At 44.4% G+C, this 22,416-nt stretch overlaps 1 protein-coding gene across 3 annotated transcripts in view; it reads left to right on the top strand.

The window, feature by feature from the left end:
* Nucleotides 1-22,416, top strand: part of CTNND2 (catenin delta 2) — a 784,675-nt gene that overhangs the window by 746,562 nt on the left and 15,697 nt on the right. For all 3 annotated transcript variants that reach the window (XM_081089970.1, XM_081089969.1, XM_081089968.1), the window contains one exon: nt 21,373-21,499. In XM_081089970.1, coding sequence (XP_080946096.1) covers nt 21,373-21,499 — 127 coding nt within the window. The remainder of the gene's footprint in view (nt 1-21,372; nt 21,500-22,416) is intronic.

Here is a 22,416-nt window from a genome sequence, read left to right as displayed (position 1 = left end):
GAGTGTTCAGTGCCCTCTCAAGGCAGGCAGGAAATTTTTTAAATACATTTCAAAGAATTCTTCATCCCCAAAATGTTTTACAAATAAAACCTGAAGAGAAAAAATGTTGCATCTAGAAACTTAGATTCTACACCTCATTTCCAAATGCTACTAAAAAGGTATGCATAGCTTCTCTTTTTTTGCTTAGGAGGGGAGAATTCTTTAACAAGGTTTCCCAGAAGTTGTTGTTTTGTTGTTACCAAACCAGCAAACATGGGTAGTTTAAATGACTGGTGATTGCACTGTAGGTTTGAGTTAAGAAATAGGGGAGGAAAACATCAGTGATTTCTGTGGGGACTCAGAAAGCATAACCTGGGCTGGAGGAGACGCATGGGCTTCCATCAACAACTGCCCCCATGCCTCCTTGCTGCCCTTGGTGGCCGGCATGGCAGAGGAACAGGAGAGAGAGCCCCCATGTCTTCGCCTGCCTCCCCGGCCTACCAGTTCTGGGCTGGGGGTGATGTTCAGCAGCAAGAAGCCCACATCAGAGGACGCAAAACCCATCTTGCCAGAAGGAATATTTGTCCTTTGTTAAGCCGATGGGAAAATATAAATACTTAATAACTGGCTCTACTTACATATAGTCTATTTCTAGATTTCCCCAAGGCCTTCCTATTTCCCTTAGGGGTTCATACTTTGCACTTTAAATTTATGAAGTTTAGCCTATGTATTTCCTTTTCAAGATTTTCCTATCCCCTGAGAGGAAGCTGAAACAATGATTGCAAAATGCAGTGTGAAAGGAGCATTCTAGATGAATTATATCCACTCCTACCGAGTATGCATATTAGGGTAAACCAGCGGTTCTCAACCTGTGGGTCGCGACCCCTTTGGCGGTCGAACGACCCTTTCACAGGGGTCGCCTGACCATCCTGCATGTCAGATATTTACATTACGATTCATAACAGTAGCAACATTACAGTTATGAAGTAGCAATGAAAATAATTTTATGGTTGGGTCACAACATGGGGAACTGTATTTAAAGGGCCAGAAGGTTGAGAACCACTGGTAAACCCTTCATCTCACATGTCGTGGGTTCCATTTTGGTTTGCCTGAAGCTCATATCCCAGCATCTCTGGTAACTGCCTTCTCAAGCCCCTCCAGCAGCCGAGTGAATTCTCTCGCAGGACAGGATCCTTCAGCTGCTAAGCAGGCAGCGAGACAAGAAGGACTTGCCATAAGTTAGAATGGGGCCGGTCATTCTGAATAAGTGGTTTCAGAAGCTCCGAGAAATATTAGTGCCTCAAATAAACTCCACTCTACCTCTGATCCTTTGCTGAAATAATCCTCCTTGCATGTGCATTGGAGGGAAACTGCTTTGGGAGACTCAACAAGTTACTTGTTCTTGAGTAGTATGAGTTTTCAATCCTACTTTATTTTCTATGTCAGTGGTAGAGTTCAAAAAGTATCATTGTCTTTCTGTTTCCATGTTAAAAAATAAAAAAGAATGTGTTGACAGGAATTTAATGGAGCTAAAACTTGAAAGTGAAAGATGGTTTAAAATGTGTTTCATGCGAGGAGATTCAAGAAGCACGAGCTGGAGAAAGTGTCGGTGATGTTTTTAATTGACCCGTGACGAGAAAGGATGGAGAAGGAGCTGATGTTAATAGTTCTCAAGTTACGCAGATGTGGAAGGAAGTGAGGACCTCTGAGCTCAGTATCTTAAATGCTGCTAGTAGCAAAGCTCAACATTCACAAAGGCATTTCTTTTGGAAACTCCCACTTGGGGAGAAAACCGAATTCATTCATCCTCGGGAATTGTTTTTATTCAGTGGGGGAATAGACCTCTATCTTGTTCTTCTTTGACAATTTTCATATCATTAAAAAAATGATCCATATCTTCCACTTATCTGTGCGTCAGATCTCTTTGCTAAACACCTAATATAGACTTAGAACAGGCAGAGTTTCAGAGAAGACACAAGAGCTGGAGAGTAGCTACCCTGGGTGAAAATGAAATATGGAATAATTATTGGTAACTTTATTCAGTTTGGAATTATACACCACAGACATTAAGGATGAATTAAGAGTAGGAAAATTGTCGAGCAAAATCTTAAAACATTCATGGAGTTTGCATAAATTGGGAGAAAAGAGGTGAGGGCATTAAGGATAAGAGGAAAAAGATGAGTGAAGACAAGAAATTTGAAATGAAAATGGCAGCCCTAACCGGTTTGGCTCAGCGGATAGAGCGTCGGCCTGCGGACTGAAGGGTCCCAGGTTTGATTCCGGTCAAGGGCATGTACCTTGGTTGCGGGCACATCCCCAGTAGGGGTGTGCAGGAGGCAGCTGATAGATGTTTCTCCCTCATTGATGTTTCTAACTCTCTATCCCTCTCCCTTCCTCTCTGTAAAAAAATCAATAAAATGTATTTTTTAAAAATGGCAAATCTATGGGACAGAATTAAAGGCCCATCTGTCCCTGGCTTATTTCTTCCTAGGACCCAGACAAGGGGGCTGGCATCTCATTTTATGAGCTCAACTCCTTCATTTTACTTAGAGATGTATTTAATACATCAAAGTATTCTTCTGGCCGAGTGTGTTGACCAATACAAAATGATGTTCAATTCCTTAGAGCGAAAACATATTTGTGTTAGCCATACCTTCAACTTCAGGGAGGCCTGGACTTCGGGTTCTCCCCGAAGGGAAAACAAGGACAGGAGAATATTATCACACACCGTCTAAGTAATGCATTGCTTTAGAAAAATAAATAAGTAAGCCAGTCCCCACATTTAGATAACCACAAAGAGAACTTTAACATTTCCTGATCACCTGTGTCATTGCAGAAGATGTTTTCTAAAGGAAAAGAAGATGAGCCTTAGGAACAGGCCTGACATGGGGATAAAAGAGAATCAGGAGATCAAAAGTTCTTGACTTCTTTGAACCTTGATACCTTAAAAAACGAGTCCACTGACCTACTGGAGTACCTATGTCTGACTATGCGGAGGACTGTTGGGACAGCGGGTTTGGGAAGAAAGCAGATAAATCTTTCTTTTGGGGGGGATAGACATAGAATTATAAAATTACAGAAATCATTGCTACAATTCCTGATATAATACCTTAATAATCTGTACACATCCAAAAAAATAGTTATACTAATCTGAACACAGCATTCTAGCAGAGGGACTCAAAAATACAGAAGCCCAAGCTACACAGGTATCTCTTTCCATATCTGCTTAGGCAGGTGGCCTGGGACCAGTGTGTGATCCTGGGATTGTCCTGTTGCTTTGCCTGGCACGGGGGTGCTGTCCTTGCCTGTGTGGGCAAAGCTCCCTAGCCCTTCCCCCTCTCATTGCAGCCCATAGGAAGGGAGAGAGGTGAGAGGGCAGGTGATGTCCTTTTAAGCAACTGGTACAAAAGTTGTCAGACTCCTGCTCATATCCCAGGACAAAGAACTCAGTCATACCACACGTCCTGCTGGGAGGGAGGACGGGCAAGGTGGCAGCGAGGCCTTTGTGGCAGGAGGAAGGTAGTTATGTTACCAGAGGCAAAAAGGCAGTATTGGCTCCAGACGTCATTTCATTTTGTTCAAATACCTTTAATATCAATTGCAATTACTACCTAATGAGGCATATTATTCCATTTCAGAATGGCTGTGCTTATTCAGAGCTTCTTACTTGCATTAAGCAAAAATCTTTATCTGACGCTTCTGCCCTTCAACGCCATTCTGCAAAAGTCAAATTTCTCTTCCTTCTGAAAGCTTTATCCTCTGTAACGTAGCCATCCCATCCCACAAGGCAGGCCCTTCCCAGGCCCAACATGCTCAGCTCTAATACGTGGGCATTGCCATGGCCTTCACCATTGCCTTCCCTTTTTCCCACATGCATGCAAGTTCAACAGCACCCATTGGGCAATGTAGCTCCCAAAATGAATCTGTCCCTCCAAAGGTTTTTTTAAAATGTATTTTTATTGATTTCAGAGAGGAAGGGAGAGGGAGAGGGAGATAGAAACATCAATGATAAGAAAGAATCATTGATTGGCTGCCTCCTGCACACCTCACACTAGGGACTGAATCTGCAAGCCAGGCATGTGCCCTGACCGAGAGTCGAACCATGACCATGACCTCCTGGTTCATAGGTCGATGCTCAACCACTGAGCCACGTGGGGGTGGGACCCTCCAAGTTTTTTTTGAAGCAGAAGAAAGAGATGAGCTGATCCTTCCCTGAGGTTGAGACTCCCACTACTAACAAAGCTAGGAGCGAATAGTGTCTGAGAGGCTCATTACACTATTTGGTGAAGTACAAAGAGCAAAGCACTTAGAATCAAATGGCCAGACATTAATGGCACCGCCTGCCACCTACCAGCAGTGTGACGCTGGGCAAGTTTTCTTGAGCCACCTTGCCCATCAGCGTAGAATTGACTTTGGCTGAAAGGCAACAAGGAGCCCTCTGATTCACCAGGCCTCTCGGTCAGCACGCTGGACTTGTTCTCTCTCCAGTTATCCAAACCTGTGAGCCTCCCTTCCTACCGGTCTCCGGGAGACCAAATACCCCCTTAAAATGGTCTGTGGCAGTTCTCCTGTCTGGCACAATGTCCTCTCCAGACTGCTGGACATGACCTCAGGGCCGTAGAGGTTTGTGCACCAGAGTTGAACTTTCCTGAGCCCTTGCATCATAGAACCTTTGCATCCTTTCATGGAGATGGCGGCATCTCTCTGTCAGTCCAACCGCAGTCTCTTGGGTTTCTCATCCATGAAGTGAGTAGCATAACAGTGGCTTCCCAGGATTGCTGGTTGTCCCCAATGTGGCAGCAGTCAGCAGAGAGCTCCATAAACTGGAGAGGCATATACCAACAAGACCACTGTTGTTACTTCTAAGGCATTTCTGCATGCTGCTTGGCTGATAGATGCTCCTTGCCATCCTGTCCACAGGCAGCTAGACATGAGGATCCAGGATTTCATTTTGTCATCATCACCATCATTGTCACCATTCACTTCGACCTACATTTTCACAGATTGCTTTCTTCTTGGTTCCCTCTACCTATCTCCTCCCAGCCCTTAGATGCCTAACCCAGTGTCTCCTCCCACAGTCATTTTCCTCAGCAGCTGTGTCTGCCTAGGATATTTGCATTGAAACAGTCCCAGAAGGAAGAGTCTTGCACAGCGGGGTTTAGTTAAAACAAATTAAGTTTTATAGGAAGAGCATTAATGACAATGAGAGCTACCAGGGTTTTAGAAGTGGTTAGTGATTATATTTCATTTTAGTGATGAATATGGCAGGTCAAGTATGTTGAAAACTAATGTTGTCTTGAGGACCATGGAGAAGTTGGGTTGGGATATGAAGATGTGAGTTCCAGCCCTGGCTCATTAAATAGCATGCATGCCATATTTCCCCGAGAAAAGGCCGTGCCATGATCCTGTTCATTTCTAGGTTGAAAATGTGGTAAAATAGCATGACCCACAACAATCATCTTCTCCTGACCCCCATGACATCACCATCCCTGAGCTTCTTCAGGCTCTCTGGGTGCTACTTCTCCATCCTTAATTGGCTCCTCTTCCTGTTCATTCTGTAAATGTTGATGTCCCCAGGGTTCTGTGTTTAGATCTTTCTCACCTCACGCATGGCCTCTTCCTGGGTGTCCCTAAGGCTCCCTGGGTTCAGTCACCATCCACAGTCGTGGTCTCTTGAATGTTTCTCCAGCCTAATCTCTCTTCCTACATCTAACCCCATACTCAATAACCTACTCAGATGCCCACAGCACCTCTAACAAATCAGATCTCAAACAGACCTACTTCTCCTGGACTCCACCCCTCTCCCTGCACCTCTGGTCACTGATTAGCACAGCCCTCCACCCATCCCCCAGGCCACTGCCAGGAGCCGTCTGGCTCTTTCTTCTTCTTCACATGTCTACATCCAACCACCAGAAAGCCCAGACTTCCACCTCCATTCACTTCTTTTTTGTTGTTATTTTTTTAATTATTTATTTTTTAAAGTATTACATAAGTCTCCTTTTTTCCCCATTGACCTCTCCCTGGCCACGCCCACCTCCCAGCATATGCCCTCACCCCCCTACTGTCTGTGTCCATTGGTTATGCTCATATGCATGCATACAAGTCCTTTGGTTTATCTCTTATCCCCTCACCCCCCGCCTTCCCTCATAGGTTGGACAGTCTGTTTGATGCTTCTATTTCTGTTCATCAGTTTATGTTGTTCATTATATTCCACAGATGAGTGAGATCATGTGATACTTATCTTTCTCTGACTGGCTCATTTCACTTAGCATCATGCTCTCCATTCCCTTCTTTCTACAATCATGGCCACAGACTGTTGTCTTCATCTGCCGGATTATTGTCACAGACTCCTCACTCGGCCCCACCTTCATGGCTCCTTCTGTCCAGTCCATTCTCCTCCAGAGGGTGGTAAGGGTGAACTTTCTAAAAAACAAACCTGATTAAATTAGTCCTCGGAGCAACATCTTTCCGAGGCTCCCATTGCCCTCAGGGCAGAGTCCGAACAGCTTAGCTCCCTAGCTCATGCCTGCTCTCCGCCTGCCCTTGGCCACCAGATGTACCTAACTCCTGTGTTCCCGGCTCACGCACCATCCCTTCCCCTCCACCTTTCCACAAGTCTGTGCTCCATCCTCTACACTCCTTGCCCATCTAAATCTTTCTCTTATCCCTCAAGTTTTTTATATCACCTTCCCTGCGAAACATCTCTAATCTCTGAATTAAGGTCATTTCTTACTAATCTGAAATAATTGTAGGGTAAATCAATTTGAATGAATAAAAAAATTTTAATTCAAACTTTTAAAGAATGACTTTTAAGACACACAAATAGCTTGGGCCTACTGCTTAAAGTATTGCCGCATTAGGTGCTATAATATTTAATATCTAGATAAGATTTATTTGTACTTTTATAGAAAACCACTTTCTTTCTTGGTTCAAATATTAATTGTGGGAGGATTTCCATTAGGAACTTACATTAAAAGTCATTCTGTCAGAGAAATTACAGGGAAACTTGCCTCCAACTGGAGTCCAATTAATATCAACTCCTAACGAACAGAACTCTGAATTAAGGGCCACCATAAATGTGTGTCATTAAATATACAAATGCTGCTTGAAAGAGGCTGCATTACTCTAAGCTAGAAAATAAGAATAAAGTGAAGAAATAAGTGAACTAAATCATCTCTATATCTTTGGTAAAAATAAAGTAGATGGTTTAACTTTTTAAAAATTGCAATTCTCAGTTTACTTAAACTGCTTGACTTCTGCTTCCCAAAGTCCTAAATTCCACTTTTGTCCACCAGTGTCCGTGAAGCTTCTGATGTAACCCTCAGCTTAATGACTAAGAAAATGGAAGTGTGTCCAATCCCCAGCCAGTACAGACCACTGTTTTATTGGTCTTCATGATGCATTAAGTCCCAGACCAATTCCGTGGAGCTTCCTGAACACAAACTCAGTAACAGGCCCTGGTTTTAAAATGTATGTGGCCTATTTTGCTTCCAAGTGCTGTTTACATAGCATTCTCTTAAAATGTTAGCTTGTTTATCAATTGCACTCAGAAGCAACCGAGATTGAACACGTAGTTTTCAGGCTATGGATCAAAATCTTTCTTCAGTTATAGTTGCATAGTCTGGCGTTAATGTTTAGTCATTAATAATGCAAACAAGATCTTCATGTTTCCTCTCAAGCTGGGGCCCAATAACTTCTTATTAAAGGATTACCACCAGCATGCCTGACTGTTTCTGGTGCCGGTGAGTATTCCTGCCTTTGTGTGCTTGGCCCCCAGGCCACGGTGCCAGCAGGAGACTCCCTTCCAGCTCCCATGACATCAGCCTTGGGTGGGACTCATTTCTAGATTCCTGGAGTAAACACACCAGCTCCGCATGATTCCCCGACTTCCACCTGCCCAGCAAAGCCCCAGAAAACTCCAGGCTACCATTGAGGTTTCCTAGAAAAGCAACCTGGAGCCATCCCAGCCCATTCCGTGTGAAGACCTGAGATCATGGCAGTTGATCTATAGCAATTCTCAGGGTGATTGATCTATAGGAAATCACGGAGCTCCACATCCCCTGAACCTGCTCTGTCCTCTTAGGCACAGGCACGTCCCCACATGGAGTAGAAGAGGAGCAGGAAGCCTAGGACACCATGATGAAAATGTCTCAGCATTGGGCACTGAAAGAAGCCCTGAGAACTGAGGGAAATCCACCTCTGTCCTCCCATTCCCTCGCTTCTCCCCGGGCTGCCTGTCTAGCAAACACCCAGGCCCTTAAAGCAGACCCTGTGAAGTTACCGTGGAAATGGACAGGCCAGTCCCTATTGTCAAGTAGGAGGAGAGGATTTTCCAGTGTTTAGCTTATGGGACTGAGGCTCATTATTTCGCTTTAAGTATTTCAAAGGGCTTCAGAGAGAACACCATCTACTCAGCTTCTCCGTGAGTAATTAAAAGCCTTAGTTCATAAATGCAGGGATCAAATCAAAGACGGAGCAAATGTCAAAGCCAAACTCCTCTTGGTAGGCAGCAAGGTTAGGAACCAGACTCATTCTCCCGCACCAATATTCACAGCCAGCGTTTTTTTTCAGTTGTGTCCCGGTAGTACATTCACCCTCCCACCCGCTCCGTGAAATATCAGTATCTTGCAACAATGAGCTGGTGTCTTACAGAATGCCAGACCACCTGTGCTTGAAACTGAATTAGGTCGTGTTCCTCTAGGTAGAGATACTACATTCACTATTGTCATTTGGATGAGAGAAACAAAACATAAAACTAATCTTTAAATGTCCTTCCTTTTGTTGTCGGGAAATAGACTCTCAGGTTGCACATACCATTCCACCAGTGAATAATGAGCAAAGATGGGGAGGAGTCGTGCCCTTCTCGTTTGCCTCACACAGGACTCTCTCTTCTTCCTGCTGTTGTCTTCATTGCATTGGCTCTGGCCACCACTGCACTCACAAAACAAGAAATCAATAAGTAATTATGGATGGGAGAGGGAGGCCTGCAGACTTCCTCAGATGTCCAAGCCATAGTGGGTGAGAGAGTGAACACAGCCCTCGCCTTGTCCTTCCCTGCTTCCAGGATGCTGGCCACTGACCGGTGATGAGCCCAGAGTCCTGCAAATTGAAGTCCTGGGCTCATGCTTGCCAGCCCTTCGTCACCCTCACCTGCTGGACGGTCAGTAATCAACACAGGACTCCAGTGAGAGCTGGGAAGATAGCTTGAAATGCTGTGAAGAAAAGAAAGCACAACACAGTCAACATTTTAAATTTTTTATCTTTAAGTTTTACAGTAAGAAGGGACAGAAATACATTAATACTTACATTAACATGTTACCATTTTGAAAATTAATAGATTTTTTACTTTGCAATATCTAAGATGATGATAGAAAAGCAGTAAATCCTCTACAGAAATAAATGAAACTACTGAATGTAGAACTGTCATTGTATCGAGGAAATTACTTCTCAGGAATTTATTAACCTTATTACTGTGCCAGAAAATTCTTCCCAAAGAAATGACTGGAGGGACAGAAGGACGTTTAGCCAGATTCTAAAACAGGTCTAGTGTCCTCAAGACTTACAGTTTCAGCTTCTCAGGTTTTTTCTTTTCTAAACCACCTGATGTCAGGTTGCGGGGCCGGGGGGGGGGGGGGGGGCGGAGGTGAGCTCAGCTATGATACTGTCTCCGCCACAATCCTAGGTGTTTGTTCGTGGATGTTTGTATTGACAAGTAAGGGCTTCCTTCATGAGGTCCCCTGACCTCTCTGAGACAATTCTCAGACACTCATCATATGATATCTGTCCAAAAACAGGCACAAATGGGAACAGAAGCAAAAATCAATTGTGCGGAAGTGGAAATCAATGCACATGGCAGCTGCTAAACCAGAAGTGACTAAGTTATAGCTGTCGGTGGGATGGATCCCCAAGTCCCTAGCAGAGCCCAAATTAAACGTTTCCTCTGTGCCTCACTCCTTCACAAGGCTTTACACATCACATTTTAAATAAAAACCTTCAAAAATACCCCAGAGATGAAAGCAGGGGGAAGGGGTGGGATGAGAAACTAGAAAGCTCCCTCAGTTTAATGCCAGTTCATCACCATTCTTGTTCCTTCACTCCACCTTAGCCCTCCTTTCTCAGTAGACGGATGATGTTACGTCTATTAGAGTCTAATCCACTTGGCAGGAAAAGCCTGGTCCATTTCTTCTCTTTCCATCTCCAGCTCTTCCCCCTCTCACAAGCTGTTCCCTCCCGTGTCTCAGTGCCCCTCACCCACCAGGTTCTAGCAGGGAAGTGGGAGGAGAGGAGAGCCTGGCCAGTGCTGTGCAGCCTGGCATAGGTCCAAATGTCTGTGGGTGATGCCCACGTTCTAGCTCCTTCTCTCGTGGGATAGTGGTGTGTCTGCTCATTGTTACAGCCCCTAATTGAGGACCGCTGGCAGGACCTGGCCTCCTCCGGTAACTCCTCTGAGCTCTCCATCACCTCAGGCTCTGCTGCTCCATGGCACATGGACCAAATGGATCAGAGTGTGTGCCCCTGCAGCTTAGATCATTTTGAAAGTCCTGTTTAAGAAGAATACACTTTAGGAATATAAAACTTGGCACAGGCCTCGGAGGGGACGTAAAACTTAAGCTTTCTGAGCTCCAGGGCCAGTATGTCCCCGGCACCGAGTCTATGAATCAACCTGCTAATGTCACTCAAGATACAGTCCCTGCAAACCCCAAACTCTAGAGAACCCGCGGTTGAGTTGAGTAAGTGGTTCGCGCCCTGGGCCCTGGAGTGGGAGGCGGGAATGCCTAGCCCCCACCTCCAAGGACGCTCTCACCACCAGCCCTTCCACCCTCTGGACAAGGTTCAGCCTAATCTATAGACACTGGAGCTGGGTCACGTGCTAATACTCGAGAATTCTCTTTTGTCCTCCACCTTCACAACTATGGAGGGATGATCCGGTACTTTCCTTAGAGAATGTGGAGCGACCAATGGGGCATCTGTTATTCCTGCCTTATTCCGTAGCCAAAAAAGGAGACAACAGAGGAAAGTCACATGAGCAACCTGTTGCAGTGCCTTATCACAGGTATTTCATTAAAGCAAGTTGTCCACAGTTCTAATCAGTTGCATCTAGTCAGCATGGCTTTGAAGAAGTTAGAAATGTGTTGTTCTCTGTGTTAGTTTTCTGTTGCTGCGTGAATACATCACGATAAACTCAGTGGCTTTAAAAAACACAAATTCATGATCTTATGGTTCTACAAATCAAAAGTCCAATGGGTTTCAACACTCTTCGCTAAAACGTGCTGGTGTGGACAGGCTCCCTCTGAAGGTCCCAGAGAATCCCTTCCCTTGCCTTTTGCAGCTTCTAGAACAGCCGTGGGCAAACTACGGCCCGCGGGACGGATCCGGCCCGTTTGAAATGAATAAAACTAAAAAAAAAAAAGACCATACCCTTTTATGTAATGATGTTTACTTTGAATTTATATTAGTTCACACAAACACTCCATCCATGCTTTTGTTCTGGCCCTCTGGTCCAGTTTAAGAACCCATTGTGGCCCTTGAGTCAAAAAGTTTGCCCACCTCTGTTCTAGAAGCTGCCACTCTCCCTCCACAGTCTGAGCCAGCAGCCCAGCATCTTTGAATATCTTTCTCTGCTTCCACATCACCTTCTCGAGACCCTCCTTCATCTCTCTTATACGAACCCTTGTGATTACATTGGACCCACTCAGAACTTCTCAATTAACTCCCCATCTCAACATCTCTAGCTTAAATCACACCTGCAGAGTCCTTTTGCCATGAAGGAACATTTTCACAGGTTCTGGGGAGTAGGACAAGGACTTCTTCAGGCAGTGGTCCCAGTCTGATATCACACCTCCAGCCATGATCTCGGCTCCGTCTCACTCAGTGCTCTGGAGTGTCGCCCCATCTGCATCTCCTCACTGACCCTCAGTCCATCCACATTCCAGGCACTTGGAAGGGACAGGGGCAGGGAGGACGTGCTTTTTTCATTTTAGGAGCATGCCTTTGGAAATACTTCCAGATCTTAGTGACGTGGCCAAATACCCCTGCAAGGGAGGCTGAGAAATGGGCCGAACTGAGATGCAGAGTTTCCACTACAAAGCGGAAAAATGAACAAAAGGCTACCGAGATGCCTGTGCCCACGACATTCCTGCTGTGTGCGCACCAGCACCAGGTCTCCTTCTGAAACCTCTGCCCGTTTTTCACAAGAATCGCTTTCTTGAGAGCCCACAGTACTTCCACGAATTGAAGATGCTTCTGCAGTAATTACCAGTTGGCTTCAATTTTGAAAAGTGCCCCGAGTCCCTGACCCCTTAGTCTCATGCAGAAAGGCCAGCTCAGTGGGAAAAGAGGACGGACTATAAATTTCCAGACTCTCTTTTTGTAGCTCCAGCAACATCAAGAACATTACAGCACCTCGGGGAAGAAGCGAGGATGGCCTAGGCTATGGACACGGCTCGGTGCTGCCTGCTGTTGCTCCTTGCCCTGTCATAGCACAGTGCCCGTGCCAGGCTGTCAGCCATCCCCATGTGAAGCCTGGGGACCTCACAGTGCCCACACACTCCATGGAGAGCTAGCCATGTTCTGCTCACTAGTAAAATATGTAGCATCAAAGTATGAAATAAAACACATCAGTTGGGACTTATCACCTTCAATCTAGCATTCAGAATACACTTTTATAAATCAAAATCTAACCTTGTCAGTCCCCTGATTAAAACTCTTCAGCAGCTTCCAGTTCTCTTATGATAAAGTCCTACCCATCTCTCCAAGCTCACCTCCCTGTGGCCTCCCCGTCTATCACTTTGTCTCGGCAGCACTGGCCTCCTCGACCCTCCTTGCCCTTCCTTGCCTTCCCTCTCCTCCCACCAGGCCTGGCTGCTCCCAGCTCAGTATAACTGTCACTTCCTCAAGGAAACCTCCCTGACTCCCGCCAACTCTCCAAGGCCAGGAACCATCTCAGAGTAGCCTGTACTTTTCCTCCATGGCTCTTACTACCAGACGTGATGTGAGGGGATCATTTTTAAATGTCCATCTCCTGCTCAGGAGCCGTGCCTACCTCTTTCCCTGTTCTTGCCTCTGTGTCTAGTACAGTGCGAGCTACTTATTAATGCTTCCTAAATAACTGCATCGGTGTAGCCACACCAGCATTTTAGCTTCATTGACTCTGCTTCCATTCCCATGATCTGAAGCATGTCAAAATGGGGTGGAATGTGGAGACCTTGAGGTTAGGATCCAGGGTGAGCTTTGAACTTATTGGCGGCTGTTGAGTGTATATGTAAAATACCTTTTCTAATATTGAAATGACTTTTAGGCTAAAACCCAGCCATTTGGATCAACAAACCTGCAGACTGAACTTCGCTTAGTTTCACCCTGAATTTCACTTTGCAGCCCCACTTGGAACACAAAGGCTATTGATAAAGACCCTTATGTCAGACTCTGTTTAAAGATCTCAAAGGTGGGGCCCAGAAAACAGGAGGGCTAATCTGGTCTTATTTCTGCTTTTGGAGCAGGTTTTCTGCATTGCATCGGTACCAATTAACTACTTTGCAGTTAACAATGGTACATTTTCTTCAACCAAATTATATAAAATTTCTTTCCAACTTGGCAGATCTTCTTGTTGATATTGGTTGTTTAGAATTAGGCCAGTGCAGTAACTTAAACTTCTAAAGTGGATTTACTCAGTATTTGCTTTTAAAATATGGTACTGCTGGAGATAGATTCTTATCCTTATACTAGAGGCCTGGTGCATGAATTCATGCACGGGGGGAGGGGGGTCCCTTGGGGTGGCCTGCGGAGATCGGGCCCCAGCTTGCGCCCCCAGCCTCGCAGCCCCACAATCCCACCTGGCACCCTGCCTTGGCCTGGCACCACCCCCTCACCTGCTCCACCATCCCGCCTGCACCTGTGGGGCAATCAGTTGGGGCCAGGTCCCCCACCTAGCTCCCTCAGTGCCTGGGAGCCAGGCGGCGGCCCTGTCCCCTGCCGCAGCTGCTGGTCGCCATCTGCAGGGTGATCAGCCGGGTGATCAGGCCCCCCCCTCACACCCACCTTGACCTGGCGACACCCACTCACCTACTCCACCATCCTGCTGCTCTCCTCAGGGCCCATTAGGGCTGGCAGCACTTCCACTGCCACCAGCTCCCAGTGCCACGTCGCCCCCTGGTGGTCAGCGCACATCATAGCAAGCAGTTGAGCTCCCAGTCAAAAGACCACCTGAGGGGACAATTTGCATATTAGGCTTTTCTTATATAGGATATACTGTAACTTTAAGTATCCAAACTAATTTAATTAAATTTTATTAGGAGCACCAAAGCTGAAACAAACTAATGAAGCAACTGGTATGTCAGGTGGCATTTATTTCTGCATCAAACTGCCAATACTCCCTTTTGGCACTTACAATGTAGTTTAAATATTTAACTCTAATAGCTTTTGGAATTGTTGATGGAATTAGTTTTAATGACTCTTTAACAAACAGTTTGCCTTAAAAATAGATGGAAGCTTGTTTTATAACAGCAAAGAGGAGCTGAGGGTTCATTGACATGCAAAATCTGGCTTGGTCTTCAACCACACAGACTGAATATTCTATGTCTGTTGTCTCTATATTATTGATGTAAGAGCATCCAAACCTGTAGAAAATTGTATAAGAGTTCATTTGAGCCAAACTCGGGACATGCCCAGAAGCAGGATCTCAACAGACTAAGAAAATGCTCCTGAGAATGGCAATCTCGCAGTTCTTTTATACCTTTGGAATCAGAGGAATGTAGGGAAGATGATATGAAATCCACTGGTCGTCGATTAAAAAGACAGAGAAAGCAAGTGGGGAAATCTCTGTGATTGGATTACAAGGCAGTTAACATTTAGCATTCACAATAAATAGGAATAGTATAAGGGCAACAAGCCCATGTGCTCCCTTGAGGGTGGTTATGCCTCTGAAGGGGTCTGAAAAAGAGAACTGTTCTGGCATTTCAAAGGTATGTTAACCTAGATATACAAGAACAATGTATCTAGGCTTGCTTAAGGCAAAATAGACCTTTTACTAGAAAGTTATAGGCCTGAACATCACTACCTACCATGAAATGCCCAGATAGGAATTTATGATCAAATCACCCTGTGTGCATACTTTTGGTCACTGACCTTGTCTTATTTATTACTGAGCTACTTTTACATCCCCAGTAAAATACCTTTTATTGAAATAAGGAGGATGTATGTAAAACTACCACTACCTTGCAATCTTTTCTTTCTCTGCTTCATGTCATTACATTAATGTGTTTATTCCACTTAAAAATGACTGGAAAACTGGCACAATTTTGAGCTATCAAATTTTTCATAAATAAGTAGTAATATCTTAACTGGGCACCATTTTTAGTGGATGGCAACAATTCATGTCTTGACTTCAAATTGAAAAGTAGGTTCCTGGTAAGGAAGTCCTGGTAGTGAATGCAAATAACAAGCTATAAGTGTTCTGAGTTGAATGAGTAGATGAACTTAGGTTGCTAAAAGCCCAAAGGACTTTCACCACACTTGCCTTATATCTCAAGTCACTCACAGCAAATTAGAATTGACAAGCTTTATGGGCTGTAAGCTTTCAAGGACAGCTAAAGCAAAAACTTGTATTTGTTACTTCAGAACCAAATAGTCCCTGTGTGCCTACTGAGAAATCTTTGTTTAGAGACCAAATAAATCTTATCAGGTTCAGAGCTGTTTTTAAAAGGGAGGGGAAAAAAAACCATTGACTATATACTACTAACTGTGTGTTAGAATATATGTTGAGTTCTAACTGATATGCCCATGGAAATAAACTAGTCTCCATTTTCAGGGTTAATTCTTTAGTAAAGCTTTTGTCTGAGTCAGAATTGCCACTTGTCATTAGAAAAGATTTGTTAAATCTACATTCTAAGTGCGTCTTAGAAAACATGCTTTGGAACCACCTGTAAAAGGGAACATCGCCATCTGACTTACCGTCAGAGATGTGGGTATTCACTCACGCTGCCCCCCTCCACCCACCCAATGGCTGGCGGTTCTCTAAAATGAGCCTTCTTCCAGAGGTCAGGGGTCACAACAGAAATGATGTGAAATTCCAGTTTCTGTTCCTCTCATCTCCTGAAGCACAGTAATGAGGATTTGGTATTTAGCCCTCTTCTTTCTCCCTCATCACCAGATCCTCCAATCAGCCCTTGCGATTTCTCTTCCTGGTTACCTTCTCTCTCCCTAATCCTCTCCTTCCTCCCCCAGCTGGCACTGTCCCTCATCCTGCCCTGATTCCGCATTGGTGGGGGTAGGGGTGTGCCCCAGTGCTCAGCAGGCGGTGATAGGATGCTCTGGGCAGTCAGGGGAGGAGAAAGTCTGTGAATACCCCCACAGGGCTCACTTTCCTTCCATCACACCAGATGCTCTGCTCACCTGCTGGCATGCACTGCCCTACTCCCAACACCACTCTTCCCTGCCCAGCAACCTTCCCACAGGTGACCCTTTCAGAAACCAGCCCCTTCCATCTTGTGGGCACATTCCAGAGGTAGGTATGTGCTCCATTGCCCAGCCCTGAAAAACATTGGAGCATAGCTAATGAGAAATCAATGCACTCACCCTTCTCCTTTCTCCTGGCTCTCCTAAGGTTTGTGTTTGGGGAGAACTTAGTGTATCCTCCATGGACAGGTGCATGAACATCTGAACTGCCGGATGCAGGGAGCAGTAGAGATGGGGCTGGGGTGGCGGGCAAAGCTGTGCTCTGCGAGCTGTGGAAGGACTCAGCAGCAAGCCAGGACCAGCTGTGCCCAGGCATAATGATGCTTCAGAATTATTTACAAGATAGGTTAAAGGGGAGGCAGTTTTATATACCTCCCATGGAAACACGGGCGGCTGAGAAATTATTTTAAATGGAGCAGGCAGCCACTGGCCTTTTTTTGTCTTTTGTACCATTTTACCTAAACTTACACTGCCTTCAGCGTAGCTGCAAGTATATCATAAAAGACACATACCAACAGCAGAAGATAATACTGATGAAGTTAGCTCTAGGCTAACTTTTTTTAAAAAAAATCACAAAGCTCTGATGACCTTCATTTGTTATAGCACAATAAAGTGTAAGAACTTAGAGGCTAGCAGTAAAGCCCATGACATTGGTCAGCATTTCATTTTACAATAATTAATGCAGTCATCTGAAATCACTGGATGCTACTGGCATACATTTGGCACTTCTACTAGGGACCAGGGCTCCAGAATTCAGCAAGGCTTTCTGTACTGTGATGTCACAGCACTTTGTTCACAGCAGGAGAAGAAAATGATGCTAAGTAGCCTTGCTCGTAGAGCTCCTCCGAAGCTCAGGGGCATACTTCATTTAGTGGCAGTGGTTTACTAAACATGTATTGCCTGCCTCCTGTTCCCCTAGCACAGAACTGGGCAGCAGAAGTTAGACTGGACAGGAATGAAAAGGGAAGGTGCTGTGTCAGGCCGTGGGGCTGACCGATCTGAGATGTAGACGTGTGAAATGGAATCACACAGCCCGTGGACAGCAGGTCATCAGGTGTGATTGGGGCTCAGTGTGTGTGTGGCACCTCTCTGCCCTGAGGTTGGGACCTATTTTTATTCCTGTGTAAGTCAACCTGGAGAATGCGTTATCCGACATCCCCAAATGAAGTCCGTGACCTCCTAGGATGTAGCACTTTAAGAATGCATTCGGTATCCCTATTGGTCACTGCCACCTCTGCACAGAAACTCCAAGCCAGTGGTTCTCACCGTGTGTTCATTAACATCACCTGGGGGCTTTGAAAAATCTGGTGACCAGGCCCAGCCCAGAACAATGTAAATAGGATCTCAGGGCCAGTGGCCCCGGCGTTACTATTTTTAAAACTCCCCAAGCTGATTTGAGTCATTTTGACCTGTATTTATGGAAAAGCAACTGACACCGAGCTTACCAGTAATTCTGATACTAGTGTAACCTGGAGAGAAGCGCTGACTCCTGACAGCTTTCTGGTTTTACCTCTATCGACAGAGAGACCCAAGCGAACAGTTTCGAGCCCTGACTTGACAGACAGCGCTAGTTCATCTCTGCACACAAACCTAGCAAATGTGTGTGCTGATCTTCATTGAAGATCCTACACAGTTTCCATAATAAGCAGCTGTGGGGCCACTACAGGTCATCCTAACCTCACACAGACCAGTCAGAAAGCCACTTACTTAGCCCTTATTACAGGATGATAAAAAATATATATAAAAATGGAGATTGTTATAAATTCAGGGATCTCAAAATGCTTAAGGGGAAGACTATAGAAATTAGAGTGACCGCCATGTAGACATACCATGAAGACCAATGGTTGTGAGGCTGTGAAGAACATCACCTTTATGCTCTTGCATTCTGGACCATTGAAAGCACAATATGGATGATAGTAGCTTTGGAGACTAATACAGTGTCATAAAGAAACACATCAGGAATTTTAGCAGAGAAGCTGAAACTGGTGGAAGGACCAGAAAAGGGAAAGATAAAGAAAATCAGATTATTCCTCGTGGCAATTTAAAGTTCAATGACTTTGAACTCTTCTTCTCTTTTGGATTTCTATCTCTATACACTTGGAATTTAACAACCTCCAGTTTTAAGTTTAATGCATTAAAAATAAAAACCAATTTGAGGCGCCGATATCATATCACAGTTTGACAGTATGGCTGGGTCTTGAGCTGAAGGGCACAACTTCTGGGTCGTTCTGCTGGAGGTGACCAATAGACACTAAAAGAGTTTCTTATCATCAATAGTAAGGATTAACGGCCCTTCCCTAGTCACTGTGGCTATTCTTCATCTATTTTTCTTCCCTGGGCTATTTTATTTAACCCCTAGAAGCCAAAGGGTTGATGCAAAAGGGAACTATGGTTAAGCACCCAATAAAATAGAATTCAGGAAAAAGCCTCTGAGGTCTACAGTGAGTTAAAACTTTAAGAAGAAAAGGTAGCAATCAAAGAGATAAATAAGGATTTTAAAGCTACATGCCCAATTGTATGTGTTTACGTAGACCACTTTTAAGCTTTCTGAATGACAGTGGGAAGTAAATGAGTAACAAATCGATTGCAAGCTGTCTAGGTAACAAATATTACATGGCTATTTGGTTAATAAAAGAGTGTTAGTTTAGCAATAACTCTTCCTTCTTTAGAAAGCAAGACATTTTTTTTCAGCTGAATGATGAAACATTTCATGCAGTAGAAAAAAAAAATGTGGAAGGCCAGGACACGTATCCTCAAGGTCACTGATTATTCGGTATAACTAAAACGGGTGTTGATTGATCTGTACCCAGGTCTTCAGCATCCGGTGTTGCACTGTTTTCCATGGCATTTGAATGTATATTCCACCATCACAATGAAAACTGTGAGGTCCCTTCTAGGCCTTGTTGACTGTAGTGATGTTAGAGTTCTTTGTTTCCGTCATTGATCGCACCTTTCACTGCATCTGTGAGTGAGAGGAAGATGGAGTCGTAACCAGAGCTCCTCTTCTTGCACCTCCAGGAGCTCCCAAGCTGTGACTCAGAAACTAATCAAGAGCCTTGGTTGGGTTAACCCCGTGGTCCGCAAACTGCGGCTCATGAGCCACATGCAGCTGTTTGGCCCCTTGAGTGTGGCTCTTCCTAAGCCTTAGGAGTACCCTAATTAAGTTAATAACAATGTACCTACCTATACAGTTTAAGTTTAAAAAATTTGGCTCTCAAAAGAAATTTCAATCATTGTACTGTTGATATTTGGCTCTGTTGACTAATGAGTTTGCCAACCACTGGGTTAACCACTCTGCCCTGTTCTCTAAGCTCTTCCTCTCCCAACTCCATCCAGAGCTTCTGTGCCACACACATACCATTGCTGGCCATGTGCAGAGGGGTCTGACTCAGGATGGCAGTCTTGGTGCCTCTGACACACTCATCATCCTCTGGGCTCTGCCAATCCCATCACCCATGGACAAGTAACCAGCAAGATCACGTTTCTGTCATGCATTAGCGTTCTCAGAATTGAGTCTTTTGAAGTATTGGAAAGCTTTGGGGTTGTATCCTCATAAGAGTCCCTTCCTTCATATAGTTTTATTATTACATCCACAGTCTTGTCCTTTCCAGAGATGTAAGTACTTACATGGTCCCATAGTAATCTAAGCATTATGAAATCTGAACTGCTGGGCAAAACCTATCTCCAAAAACCCACATAGGACAGCAGCGCTGAGTAATCCATTGATATTGCCAATAAAACCAAGCCTAGGGTTGTGCCATACTTATATCCAGTTGTCCCCTTTGGTCTTAGAACATATCAAATATTAGCTGATTTTTGTTTCATAAAGTACATTGCTGGCTCACTTTTAATGACATATGCAATATTATTACTTATCCATGACCAAAGAAGCCAAACTTTTGACTAAAGCAATTTCCTGAGCTACTACTTATATATCCCATTGAGTTCCTTAAACGTCTAAATATCTTCAGGAAAAAAGGAAAAATTAAAAGACTGAAAATAATGGTTGCCTCTGTGAAGCAGGAATTGGGGGTTGGGTGGGTGTCTGCTTTTCTTTGTTATACCGCCAGTGCTATGTGACAGATTACTCTAATAGAAGTAGACCTGACTTAAAAAAAAGAGAGAGGCCGGAGGAACTACCGTAACATTCTTTCAGGACATCTCAGGGAAGGTTGGAGGAATTGTTGGCTATTTTTATTTGTTTCTTCTTTATGCTTTCGAAATTCATAAAACCCTCCATAACGTATTTATATGGTTTTTATAATGAAAAATTGTATATATGCTTTTCATGTATTAACTAGATATTTGAAAGCTTCATGGAGGATTAATGTGGTAGGATGCATTCTGCATATGCTCTAAATTGAAAAATACCATTTCTGTGGCAAAGCAGAGAACATATGAGTCTAGGCCTGAATACTCAGTGGAAGGCGAGAACACTCCGTGTGAATATATGCTGAAGGTCTTGAGCAGGTGGGGATTGGGCATTTGTGGCAGAGAAGGAAGTGCAAAGCAATGTAAGGGAGGTAAGCCAGAGGGGGGATGCTGCTTGGCACCTGTCCCCTGTGAACAAGGGTAAACACTTTCAGAAGGTGGTTGAAAAGAGGGCCAGAGAGAGTTGGATCCAGGTAGGCAAAGAACAGACAGCTTCAGGGCCTTTCCACATTCTGAGCAGGATATTTCCATTTACATGGAAGCTGGCCAAAGCAGGTTTGCCAAGAGACCATTTATCCTGCATTTGGGAAGGAAAGCAAGCAATGAAAGCAGGCCCTGCCCTGTCAGCCTGTCTAGAGGGAACAGGAGGTGGGTCTCAATTCACATTTGTCTGTTTTCACCTTGATGATCACAGAAATGGTTTGCCAATTCAGACGCTTGGAACTTGGGAATGTCAGGAAGGAAAGAATCACTCTGCCTTCCCCACTTAATAAGAGCGTGCTGTCTTCACAGGACGGATGGTCACAGTATCACTTTGTAGCCTCATCTTCAACCATCGAGAGGGATCGGCAAAGGCCCTACTCCTCCTCCCGCACGCCCTCCATCTCCCCTGTGCGTGTGTCTCCCAACAATCGCTCAGGTAAGAGACGCCCAGAACCAGCCAGGCCTGAGTCCCCTCCTTCCCAGCCCCGTAGCTGACCCCCACAGGGAGGAGAGCCATCCCCTTCCGGACGTTTGCTGGAAATATCAAATGATTGCTATCTTTTTATTGCAGTGGCAACTTTGGGTTACTCAGACTCAGAACTAATCTCTAACAGATTTCTAAAAATCTCTGACAGGCGGCGTGTCATGAAATGCATGTCACAGGCCTACATTCAGTGAGGAGCAAAGATAAAGAAAACTGCCAGGTGTTTGCAAATCAGCATTTTCCAGGGATGTTTTTCCAACTTAAAATAGTTTGAGTTGCATTTTATTAATTGTAATTGGGATACAGAGTAGGAGCAGAGAGGACATGCTATTTCTTCATTCAGAATGACATATATCTGAACCACATCATTGAGGATTTCATTACTATTCCATATCTGATTAGCTTTTTATTACCTTTCAACCAATGAGTGAATCATTGATAAATTCTTATTACTACCAACCATAACTTTTAAGTCATTTATGTTTTGCTAATTTTGTCACCTGCTCATTACTTTACTTTTACACCCTTTTTCAATCATGTCATATAATGCCAAAGATGAGAGAAAGAAATTAAAGGTAAAATATGAGCACAATGTTTAGTATATACATGGCATAGATTTTATTGTGGTTTTACTCAAAGTATAAGTTTTTAAAACTTTTGTTTTTATTTCTGCATTTTGGTTTTTGTTGTGAGAAGGATGGATAAAGAATTATATGTACATATACATGCTCACACATGTTCATGCACACATTCACACACACACACACACACACACACATACACACCTGCATAGGCTTCTATTTAAGAAAGTGTCTCCTGCTCCTCGTTGCCCTCTCACTGCTGAGGAAATAATATTTCCTGAAACTGCA

Source organism: Myotis nattereri, assembly GCF_964212035.1.
Source record: "Myotis nattereri genome assembly, chromosome: 4".
Lineage (NCBI taxonomy): Eukaryota > Metazoa > Chordata > Mammalia > Chiroptera > Vespertilionidae > Myotis > Myotis nattereri.
Note: the sequence above shows the minus strand (reverse complement) of the source record. Positions and strands in the feature narration are given on the sequence as shown.